This window comes from Ornithorhynchus anatinus, chromosome X1 (assembly GCF_004115215.2).
Source record: "Ornithorhynchus anatinus isolate Pmale09 chromosome X1, mOrnAna1.pri.v4, whole genome shotgun sequence".
Classification (NCBI taxonomy): Eukaryota; Metazoa; Chordata; class Mammalia; order Monotremata; family Ornithorhynchidae; genus Ornithorhynchus; species Ornithorhynchus anatinus.
Window position 1 is genome coordinate 7784629 of NC_041749.1, and position 12842 is coordinate 7797470.

Genomic DNA, 12842 nt, shown 5'->3' on the forward strand with positions numbered 1-12842 from the left:
AAACACACAAGATTGAACCTTTTGAATCAGATGAGTGTTCTTCCTTGGAAATGTATTTGTTCCTCTTTTGTGCAGTGTGAAAATGTGGTTGAAGGCAATTTTCATTGAGTAATTTGTGAATCGGTTTCTAAAGGATTTTTTTGGTCTAAACAGGAGCTGACCTTGAATAGGCAAAGGCGCTAAGCCTTTGACGGAGAGGCATCACAGGGAATGCAAGATCTTCAAATGTATCTTTCCCAGAGGTGGTTTAGATCACATATCAGAGAGAATATATCAGGAATCTTTGTTATCATTAACCTCCAGTCTGCTGTCAAGAAAATAACTCAAAGAGTCAATTCAACTGGAAAGTATTATAAGTGAAAATTCTGTAAGGAAGAAAAATTCCATCAAAGGGCATTATAGTAAAAATATATGTATTTTTTTTTTTTACTGGAAACTAAATCTTATTAGAAGTGTATAACTCCCATTTTTTTCGGTCAGATGCATTTTTATTTCACCCATGAAAATATAGATTGTTTGGAATTATCTAAGATATCAGAACTATTAATTTTATAATAGTGTTTACTTAGCCATGTCCCATGCATTGCTGATATAGGCAGTAGCACATGTTCACTGTGAAAAGTTTTTGTGGTTGGGGGAAAGAAAATGAGAAACTGGTTAGAAAATCGATGTCCTCTAGCCACATAAGGTCTTAGAAAATTTACCAAGCTTGTCTACTTTGCCTCTAACGAACCTTCACCCAGACAAGCTCCAGCCCCTATTTAATTATTGTTCTGTTTATGAGAAAGGTGAAGAAGAAAAAAGGCATTCCATCCTAGATCAGTTCCAAAGGTTGTAGTTTTATTTCTCCATCATTACAAGGGTTGTTTTTTTAATCCATAAAACTAGCTACACTTGCGTAAATCTTTAGGGGAAAGAGCATTTAATTCTGATTTCAGCCGTATCTCTGCTGTATCATCACCAGCAGCAATGATATTTATTGAGCCCTCACTATATCACACTTTATCAAAGCACTTGCCCCCTCCCTTCTTCACTCCCTGACTGCTACCTTCAACTCCTCACTCTAAAATGGTTTTCCCCCCACTGCTGTCAAACATGCTCACGTCCTGAAAAAGCCTTCCCTTGAACCCATGACTACCTCCCATTATCTCCCCTCTCCCTCTTCTCCAAACATCTTCAGCAGTTTGTCTACACCCACTGTCTCCAGTTCCTCCACCCCTTCAGTCTACAAAACTTGTCCTCTCAAAGGTCACCAGTGATCTCCTTCTTGCCAAATCCAATGGCCTCTAATAATAATAATAATAATAATGGCATCTGTTAAGCGCTTACTATGTGCGAAGCACTGTTCTAAGCCCTGGGGGGGTTACAAGGTGATTAGGTTGTCCCACGTGAGGTTCGCAGTCTTAATTCCCATTTTACAGATGAGGTAACTGAGGCAAAGAGAAGTTAAGTGGCTTGCCCAAAGTCACACAACTGACAAGCAGTGGAGTGTTAGAACCCACGACCTCTGACTTCCAAGCCCGTGCTCTTTCGACTGAGCCACACTGCTTCTCTACTCCATCCTAATCCTCCTCGACCTCTCAGATGCTTTCAACTCTGTCAACCACCCCCTTCTCCTGGAAACATTATCCGATCTCGGCTTCACTGACACTATCCTGTCCTGGCTCTCCTCCTGTCTGTCGGATTATGCATTCTCAATATCTTTTGCAGGTTTCTCCCCTGCCTCCCACTCTCTAAAAGACCTTGGGCCCCATCTAGTTTCCATCTTCGCCCACTCCCTTGGAGAACTCATTTTCTCCCATGGTTTCAACTGCCATCTCTATGTGGATAATTATTATGGCATTTGCTACGTTCCAGGCACTGTACTAAGCTCTGTGTGCCAGGCACTGTATTAAGCACTAGCTACATCTCCAGACCTGATCTCTCTCCCTCTCGGCTGTCTTTCATTTCTTCAAGATATCTCTCCTTGCATTTCCCCCCGACAGCTCAAACGTAACCTATCCAAAACAGAATTTCTCATTTCCCACCCAAACCCTGTCCTTCCCTCTGACTTTCCTGTCACTGAAGGCAGCACCGCCATCCTCCCTGTCTCACAAGCTTGCAACCTTGGCATTATCCTCGACTCGTCTCTCTCCTTCAACCCACAAATTCAATCTGTCACCAAATCCTGTCGGTTCAACCTTCCCAGTGTGACTAAAATCTGCCCTTTCCTATCCACCCGAATTGCTACCGTGTTAATCCAAGCATTTATACCATCCCGCCTTGATTACTGTATCAGCCTCCTAGCTGACCTCCCTGCCTCCCGTCTCTCCCAACTCCAGTCCATACTTCACTCAGCTGCCTGGATCATTGCATGGCATAGTGGCTAGAGCACGGGCCTGGGAGTCAGGAGGTCATGGGTTCAAATCCCAGCCCTGCCACTTGTCTGCTTCATGACCTTGGGCAAGTCATTTCACTTATCTGGGCCTCAGTTCCTTCATGGGGATTGGGGATTGAGACTGTGAGCCCCGCATAGGACAGGGACTGTGTCCAACCCGATTTGCTTGTATCCACCCCAGTGTTTAGCACATGGTAAGCGCTTAACAAATACTGTAATTATTATTCAGTCTATGTTTCCCCACTCATTAAGGACCTCCAGTGGTTACCCTTCCACCTCCACATCAAACCAAAATTTCTTACCATCGGCTTCAAAGCACTCAATAACTTTGCCCCCTCCTACCTTACCTCCCTGCTGCTCTCCTACTACAAATACTTAGTACAGTGCTCTGTACAGTTACCTCGGTTACCTCATCTGTAAAATGGGGATTAACCGTGAGCCTCACGTGGGGCAACCTGATTACCCTGTATCTACCCCAGCACTTAGAACAGTGTTCTGCACATAGTAAGCGTTTAATGAATACCAACATTATTATTACATAGTGAGCACTCAGTAAATACCATTGATTTATAAATCGTATGGCTATTGTGTTGGCGAGTCCAGTCAGTCATATTTATTGAGTGCTCACTGTGTGCAGAGCACTATACTAAGCACTTTGGAGAGTACAATGCAACCCTCTTCTCCCCCCTTTCCCTCTGCTCCTCCCCCTCTCCCTTCCCATCCCCTCAGCACGGTACTCGTCCGCTCAACTGTATATATCTTCATTACCCTATTAATTTTGTTAATGAGATGTACATCGCCTTGATTCTATTTATTTGCTATTGTTTTAATGAGATGTTTTTCCCCTTGATTCTATTTATTGTTATTGTTCTTGTCTGTCTGTCTCCCCCCCGATTAGACTGTAAGCCCGTCAAAGGGCAGCGACTGTCTCTATCTGTTACTGATTTGTCCATTCCAAGTGCTTAGTACAGTGCTCTGCACATAGTAAGTGCTCAATAAATACTATTGAATGAATGAATGAACAATAAATGCACACATTTCCTGACCAAAATGAGCTTACAGTCCTGGACAGGTTTTTGGGCATCCTTCATCTGCATGGGCCCGGAAGTCAGAAGGGCAAGAGTTCCCATCCTGGCTCCACCACTTCTCTGCTGTATGACCTTGGGCAAGTCACTCCACTTATCTGTGCCTCAGTTATCTCACCTGTAAAATAGGGATTGATATTGTGAGCCCCACATGGGACAGGGACTGCTGTATCCAACTCCATTTCTAGACTGTGAGCCTGTTGTTGGGTATGGATTGTCTCTATTTGTTGCTGAATTGTACTTTCTAAGTGCTTAGTGTTGTGCTCTGCACACAGTATATGCTCAAAAAATATGATGGAATGAATGAATTTGCTTGTATTCACTCCAGCACTTAGTACAGTGCCTGATCCAAAGTTAGTGTTTAACAAATACCACATCTATTACTATTATTATTATGACCCTCTTAACATCTTTGTAAAATGCAGGAAGAATGAAAGAGTATAACCTGGTTTGTTTTGCATCCAGAGGTCTAGTTTGGCTTTTCAATGAGTTCAGTAAAAATAGTAATTCCTCAGGCAAAGGTGATTTGTACAAAATTGAAAATTTTAGTATTTTTCTTTAATTCCTGATAGCTTTGTATACTAATGAATAGCTAATGTTTTAAAAAGTCCTAACATTGTCAGACCTTTCAAACACCGGAAAGAAACCATTTTAGGGTTGAGCTCTTCATTTCATTCAGGAGGTTGAGTAAGATTTGAGGATTTGCAGTTTGTTACTCTGATGCATTTGATAAAAACCGTCTCTGTAGAAGGTACAAGTACTGATGATGTGAACACTGTCACCTTGGAAACCGGACAATTTAACTAGAATTGCCTATTATATCTCTGTACAAAATTAAAATTGAAAACCTCAATCTGTGGCTTCATATTCTGCTTCGTATCCTCATTTGAAAGTCTGCTAGCAGAAGAATACCACTGGCGTATCCTGGGAAGTATTATAATAATGTCATAATGATAATAGTGATATTAGTTAAATACTTGCTAAGGGTCAAGCACTGTGCTAAATCCTGGTGCAGATAGAGTAGAATCAGATTGGACACAGTATCTGTTCCACATGGGGTTTACAACCTACAGGGATGTAGAGAAGGTAGTTAATCCCCATTTTACATATAAGGGAACCGAAGCACAGAGAAGTTAAGTGACTTGTCCAAGATCAACCAGTAGGCAAATTCAAGGAGTGAGATTTAACGAGATCTATAAGATAAAATCAATCCTTTGATTTTGAAACTAATCCAGATCCCCTGATTAGACTGAATGCCCGTCAATGGGCAGGGACTGTCTCTGTTGCCGATTTGTACATTCCAAGCGCTTCGTACCGTGCTCTGCACATAGTAAGCGCTCAGTAAATACTATTGAATGAATGAATATGTGCATGCGTAAGAATCACATTGGGTGGTTTGAGGACGGGGAGACGATAGTTCTTATTTGGTCGGTACTGGTCGCTATGGGTCGGAAACGACTTGATGACATAAGACTAGGCTGGACATTTAATCTCAAGGAAAAGGCTTTCCAAAAAAAATCTGGTGCTCTGAACCATAAGGGGTGTATCTCACCCTTGGTGCCATTTCAATTCTCCAGAGAGAGCCCCATTAAATCAGAGAGAGTGTTTCTACTCCAAAAAGGCAGCACGGTCTCTATCGGGTATAAGTCATGCTGGCCTGTCTTCGACTGGTGCTTCCCAGCTGCTCAGCGAGAAGCCGCACTGTCCTTGGTTCTGCTTCACTGTCTTTTAGAGAATTATGCTTTTACAACAGTCCATTAAGAGGTGTGGGCAGGATAGACCCGCTCCTAAAACACTGTTTTCATTCCTGTGAAAAATCAGTAGCCTCCAGAGACCCAAAATGAGAAACGACACCCACTGGGTCAAGAGGGTAGCCAGGTAGTTATAGCCTAATACTGCAAGAGCTAGAGGAATGCATTTTGGGATTTGCCAAGTTCCCTCTCCTAAAGGGGAAGAGAGAATTGTGTGAGACGGACGTGAAGTGATGATTGGGAAGACTGTCAGACCTTGGGGTGGCACAGAGAAGAATCCAATATCAGACATAGTCGGGTGGAATCACTGGGCCTAGGCAAAAGTGAAGATTTTCAGGTTGATTCCAAGCTGGGACTGTGTTATTATAACAGTGATTGTTGTTTTCCAATCCCCTTTTAGTTTATGGGAAAAGCAAACAGAACACATCTGTGCCGTTGAGCCTTAAGGGATATCAAAGCTCAAAAAATGTTCTGGAAGCTACAGTTGGCACTTTTCCAGGCCAGCGGAGGGCACTGAAAATTAGCTGTGAATACGTCTCCCTGGTTATCCGCTGTCATCGTTGGTTGCGTTCTTCCGGGAACATTTCGGTTCGTAATGCCGGGGCCCTGGAGGAAGAGCTTTTTACAGTGTTCTGCACACAGGAAGTTTTCACTAAATACAATTGATTGACCGTAGACCGGGGGACCAGGGCCTCTCTGGAGATCATCGGCCATTCCGGGTCCTGTATGAGATCATCCCACAACTTGTCACTCTTGTCAGAGCTTAGCACGCTGACACTTCAGCCAGTAAGGCTAGAGAAGGCAGCAGCGGGACGTAGTGGATAGGGCATGGACCTGGGAGTCAGAAAGACCCGGTTTCTAATCCCGACTCCCCCTCTCGTCCTCTGTGTGACCTTGGGCAAGTCACTTAGCTTCTCTGTGCCTCAGTCCCCTCATCTGTAAAATGGGGATTAATGCTGTGAGCCCTATGTGGCACAGGGACTGTGTCCAACCCGATTAGTTCGTATCTACCCCGGCGCTTAATATAGTGCCTGGCCGGTGGTAAGTGTTTAACAAATACCACATTTAGCTTTATTAATAGTATGATTACAAGTCTCTCTGCCTCTTCCCTGACAAGGCAGCTATGCCCCCTTGAGAGAATGAACTCATCCTTGCTCCGGTTTCTAGGTCAGATACTAGTTTGCTCTTAGAAGTCTCCTATGTAGGGTGCCCTCCCTACTGAAAGTCTTGAGGGGATTGTAAATTGATTTTGGACAGAATGTCCTTCAAAATGGTAGTTATTTCAAAAGCGGTAGCAATTTCAGTAGTTTTCTTTTCTCATTGTGAGGCATTTATAGCCTTGTTTCCCACATGTACCTGCATCCAAGGTCTAGTGGAAAGAACATTGGCCTGGGAGTCAGAAGAATTTGATCTTATCCCAGTTTGCCACTGGCTGCTGTGTGACCTTGGGCAATTCCTTTCACTTCTCTATGCCTCAGTTATCTCAACTGTAAAGTGGCTACTGAAAAGCTGTTCTCCCTGCCCCTTAGATTGTGAGGTCCATGCAGGGCAGAATCTGGATCTGACCTGATTATCATATATCAACCCCAATATTTAGTAATAATCATAATAATGATAATGTTTGTTGAGTGCTTATTATGTGCCAGGCACTGTACTAAGCACTGGGGTGGAAACAAACAAATCGAGTTGGACATAGTCCCTTTTCCATCTGGGACTCACAGTGTCGATCCTCATTTTCCAGATCAGGTAACTGAGGCCCAGAGAAGTGAAGTGACTGACCCAAGGTCACACAGCAGACAAGTGGCAGAGCTGGGATTAGAATCCATGACCTTCTGACTCCCAGACCCATGCTCTATCCACTAGACTGTGCTGCTGCTGTAGTAGTTTAGTTCTCTCTAGTTTAGTACAATGTTTGACACAATAGTAAGTGCTTAAAAACCCCACAATTTTTAAATTATCATTAATAATAATAAATTGCACCACAGTTTCATAATTTTCATGAGAAACTCCCAAACCATCTTGAGAGAGAAGTCTATGCCACCAGAAGTATTCTGGGCAGATATCTGGATGAGAATCTTCATCTTAAATTTTCATAAGATTTCACAAGCATATTCGTTGACTGATTGTATTCAAAGTGCCCTATTTTGCCTCTGCTTCTAAAATAGAAGCAACATAAATTCTCCTGCTAGTAATTTTTGTAAACAAAATTGAGAGTATTAAAAATGGCATGATAATGGAAGATTAAATATGCTTAATTCCAGGGATGCGAGCATATGAGAGGTAAACATATTATTAGATTAGTCTCATTGGCTGAATGGGTGATATACACCAGACAATTCCACAGGAGGAATCATCGAGTTTGAAGAATGTTTTTCTATATAAGTAGCGTTTACATCTGAGATGGAATAGAGCAGAAAGCCAATGACTGCAGAAAAAAAAAAAAAGAAGGAAATAAGATTAGTATTGTGGCTGACACAGCAGACCTGATCTGTGCCGGAATAAAGCATAAGGGAATAACAGTGCCTCTTCTTTATCGCTTTATATCTTGAAGGGTGAATGGGATACTCAATGACCGTAACAATTTTCAGCAAATAAAATAAGTCGATATAAAGGTGAGGGCAATGGTCGGGGGGCATCCCCCCCCAAAAAAAAAACCAGAAGTCCCTAGGAAAACTAGGAATAGAAATATTCTTTGTAGAATTGTTTTCCTACTCAATATATTGGAAAGCAAAGAAGCGAGACAAAACCAATTGCCAGAAATTCATCCTGGAATAATAAATGATCATCACATAGGTACAGCAGGTTTTTTGTTTGGTTTGGTTTGGTTTTATGGTATTTGTTAAGAGCTTGCTGTATGTCAGGCACTTTAGTAAGATCTGGGGTAGAAAGAAGCAGTTCGGGTTGGATGCAGTCCATGTCCCACATGGGGCTCACGATCTTAATCCTCTTTTCACAGATGAAGTAACTGAAGCACAGAGATGTTAAATGACTAGTCGAAGGTCACACAGCAGACATGTGGTGAGCTGGGATTAGAACCCAGATCCTTCTGACTCCCAGGCCTGTGCTCTATCCACTAGGCCATACCTCTTCTCTAAGGTTATCTCTAACAGTTGAGCCTGGAAAGATGGATACAAAATTATAACTTGTATTTGTAGTGCCTGGATATCAAAGCAACTATAGGTCACCCAATAGTCATTCATTCAATCATATTTATTGAGTGCTTGCTTTGTGCAGAACACTGTACTAAGCTCTTGGAAGAGTAAAATATAACAATAAACGGACACATTCTCCGCCCACATCGACCTCATAGTCAAGAGTGGGTGACAGACATCAATATACACAAGCAAATAAATAAAATAAAGATACATGCATAAGTGCCATGGAGCTGGGAGGGGAAATGAATAAAGGGAGCCCGTCAGGGTGATGCAGGAGGGAATGGGAGATGAGGAGAGGAGGGCTTAGTCAGGAAAGGCTTCTTGGAGGAGATGTGCCTTCAATAAGTCTTTGGACGGGGGGAGATCAATTATCTGTCAGATAAGGTGTGCAAGTCTCTAGATTCACCATGACTTAGTGGAAATGGCACGGGCTTGAGAGTCAGAGGACATGGGTTCTAATTCCGGCTCCTCCACTTGCCTGCTGTGTGACCTTGGGCAACTCACTTAACTTTGCTGTGATTCAGTGACATCTGTAAAATGGGCATGAAGACTGTGAGCCCCACGTGGGACAACCTGATTACCTTGTAACTATTCCAGTGCTTAGAACAGTGCTTGGCACGTAGTAAGCACTTAACAAATACCATTGTTATTATACTTGTTGTTGTTAAATGAGGAGGGAGGGTGTTCCAGGCCAGAGGTAATGAACGCCAAGTGGTGACTCTGGAATCTTTGAAAATGCTTGGAGAGTATACTGCATGCTAAAAAATACTAAATATTCACTCTGTTTCTGTCTTTACAGAGGAAGAGGGTGTGGATCTGCCCCACGCTGGGATCAGTTTCCCAGGGCCGGCCGAGGAGGAACTAGGTAGAGTACAGCTAAACTCACCTGGCTATCCAAAGGGTTAGATGCGTAAAATATAGACCAAGCCCCAGGTTGGAATTGGAGACTAATAATCGTGATAACTGTGGTGTTTGTTAAGTGTTTACTATGTGCCAAGCACTGTACTAAGGGCTGAGGTGGACACAAGCCAATCAGGTCGGTCACAGTCTCTGTTGGACATGGGACTCACAGTCTTCTCCCTCGTTTTACGGATGAGGGAACTGAGGCCCAGAAAATTCAAGTAACTTGATCAAGGCCGCACAGAAGAGCTATGATTAGAACCCAGGTCTTTCTGACTCCCAGCCCTGTGCTCGATCCACTAGACCACACTGCCTCTCTATACATCTAGAGACTTGCACACCTTCTTTTGAATGTTTTAAAGCATCTGCTTATTTGGCGGGGCTTTTCTGGTGGTTATTTGTAATGTGGTTAATATGGTTCTTGTGAAGAGTAAGACCAGAATACTCCTGAGCAGTGGATTTGACCAGAAACTTGGAAAAACTCAGGTAAGTCAAGGTTTGACCCAATTGATCTGTGCAGGGCGAATCAATTGGTCAATCGATGATATTTACTGAGCACTTACCTGTGCAGAGCATTGTAAGAAGTGTTTGGGATAGTACAAATCCACAGAGGGAGTTTACACTCTAGAGAGAGAGAGACAAACAGTAAATTAAATTTTGGATATGTGCGTGAGTGCTCTGTGTCTCAGGGTGGGGGTGACTACCAAGTATACAGAGAATACAGACTGCTTGAATCTCCCCTCTAGACAGTAAGCTCGTTGTGGTCAGGGAATTTGTCCATCATATAGTACTCTCCCAAGCACTGAGTACACTGTCCTGCACCCAGTAAGCACTCAGTAAATACGATTGAACGATTGATTGAATCCTTGGAGATCTTTTTGAATGAAGTGACAACTCTTTACTTCGGTTCTCTTTGATCAGATTTTATGCTCGAGGTAGCTGTATATCTTTGCATATATCAGTGGTATTTATTGAGCGCTTACTATATGTGCAGAGCACTGTCCTAAGGACTTGGGAGAGTACGATACAAAAGAATTAGCAGACGCTTTCCCTGCTCGTAAGGAGGTGTACCCGTTACGCACTTATTGTGTGCCAAACACTGTTCTGTGCACTGAGGTAGGTACAAATGAATCAGTTTGGACACAGTGCCTTTTCATGTGGGGCTCACTGTCTACAGAGAAGGGAGTAGGATTTAATCCCCATTTGGCAGAAGCGATAACTGAGGCACAGAGAAGAATTAGCTCACGCTCTCCCAAGTGCTTAGTGTAGCGCTCTGCACATATAGTAAGTGCTCAGTAAATATGATTGATTGATTTAAGTGATTTCTCCAAAGTCAGCACAGCAGACACATGGCAGAGCGGAATTAGAACCCAAGTCCTCCGACTCCCAGGCCCGTGTTCCTTCCACTGAGCCACATTGTTAACTGAGTTCCTGAAAGTCACAACAATCAGTCCACAGGTGAGGGTGAAAATGCAATACTGCCCCTTTTTTGTCGTTTTCCTGAGGAGTGCCACGGAACCCTTCTGGGTTTTTTCTTTTGTTTTTTTGTTCACATTTTTTGTCTGAAAGCGCACTAAATAGTTCTCAGCTTATCGTTTCCTCAGTGCTGATAGTGGTAGAATTTTCACCACGGGACACATATTCTGGTGGAAGTGAATTAGAGCCGATGCTTTCTGTGGATCACCGATCATTTGCAGAAGAGCTGTGCATACACAAATTGTAGCAAAGTGCTTTCCTTAATATTAAATAAATCAAAGACCAAATGTTCCCTGGCCCCTACATGGGAATTTTCCTCCTCTCAAGCTGTCTGAAAGCAGAATCTCATTCCAACTCTTAAAGAGATGCAGCATGTCCAAGCAGAAAGACTACAGTCCTGGGAGTCTTAGGACCCGGGTGCTAATCCCACATCTGGGATGCAATCAGTTAGCGCGTTCTACTTTTAGGAGAAAGTTTGGTGATTCAAGCCCCACCCCCAGCGACAACTTTATTGAAAAGCAGTGTGATTGGTGGAAAGAGCACAGACTTGGGAGTCAGAGGACATGGGTCCTAATCCCGGCTCCTCCACTCATGCTGTGTGACCTTGGTTAAGCCACCTAACTTCTCTGTGCCTCAGTTACCTCATCTGTAAAATGGGGATTAAGACTGTGATCCCCAAGTGGGACAACTTGTTTACTTTGAATCTATCCCAGCTCTTAGAACTGTGTTTGTCCCATAGTAAGTGCTTAACAAATACCATAATTATTGTTATTATCATTCTTATTATGGTACTTGGACCGGACATTTCACTTCTCTGTGTCTCAGTTATCTGTAAAATTGGGATTAAATTTCTTTGCTCTTCCTTAAACTGTGAGCCCTGTGAGAAATAGGTATTGTATCTAACCTGATTATCTTCTATGTCTCCCAGCCCGTAGTACAGTGCTTGACCTATAGTAGACTTTTACAAACGCCATAATGATTTTCTTTTGAATGATATTTGTTGAGCACTTACTATTTCCTGAGCACCGTACCAAGTGCTGGGGTAGATACAGGATCATTCAATCAATAAATTGCATTTATTGAGTGCTGATTGTGTGCAGCACACTGTATTAAGCACTTGGGAGAGTACAACAGAGTTGGTAGACATGTTCCCTACCAACAGGGAGCTTTCAGTTTACAGGGGGGAGACAGGCATTAATATAGGTAAATAAAACTGAAAAAAGAATAAGGGCTTTGGGGCTAAGGGAGGGGTTAATAAAGGGTACAAATCCAACTGCAAGAGTGACACAGAATGGGGTGGGAGAAGAGGAAATGAGAATTTAGTTGGGGAAGGCTTCTTGGAGGGCATGTGCTTTTTAATAAGGCTTTGAAACTGGGGACAGTAGTTGTCTGTTGATTATGATGAGGGTGGGTATTCCAGACCAGAGGCAGGACATGGGAGAGAGGTCAGTGACAAGTTAGACGACCTCAAAGTAAAACTAATACGTTGTCATTGGAGGAGCAAAGTATGTGGGCTGGGTTGTAGTAGGAAATCAAAGAGGTGAGGTAGGTAATAAGTGCTTTAAAGCCAATGGTAAGGAGTTTCTGTTCGATGCAGAGATAGTGGTGCAGCCACTGGAGGTTCTTGAGGAGTAGGGAAACATGAGCTGAATGTTTTTTGTAGAAAAATGATCCAGTACGCAGAGTGAAGCAGGACTGGAGTGGGGAGAGACAGGAGGCTGAAGTAATAGTCAAAGTAGAATAGTTCAAGTGCTGGGATTAACGTGGTATTGTAGAAAAATGATCCAGTACGCAGAGTGAAGCAGGACTGGAGTGGGGAGAGACAGGAGGCTGAAGTAATAGTCAAAGTAGAATAGTTCAAGTGCTGGGATTAACGTGGTAGAAGCTTGGATAGAGCATATTTTAACAATGTTGTGGTGTTTGAACTGACAGGATTTAATGACAGATCGAATATGTGGGTGGAATGAGAGAGAGGACTTGAGAATGATGCCATGTTTACAACTTGTGAGACAGGGAGGATGGTGTTGTCTACAGTTAAGGGAGTCAAGAGAAGACAGGGTTTGGGTGGAGAGATTAGAAATTCTGTTTTGGAAATGTT

At 43.0% G+C, this 12842-nt stretch overlaps 1 protein-coding gene across 1 annotated transcript in view; it reads left to right on the forward strand.

Annotated features, from left to right (window-relative positions):
* DLGAP2 (DLG associated protein 2) overlaps positions 1-12842 on the forward strand; it is a 756498-nt gene that overhangs the window by 576751 nt on the left and 166905 nt on the right. Inside the window, exon 5 of the mRNA XM_029051803.1 lies at positions 9168-9233. Within this exon, the coding sequence (XP_028907636.1) occupies positions 9168-9233 (66 nt within the window). The remainder of the gene's footprint in view (positions 1-9167; positions 9234-12842) is intronic.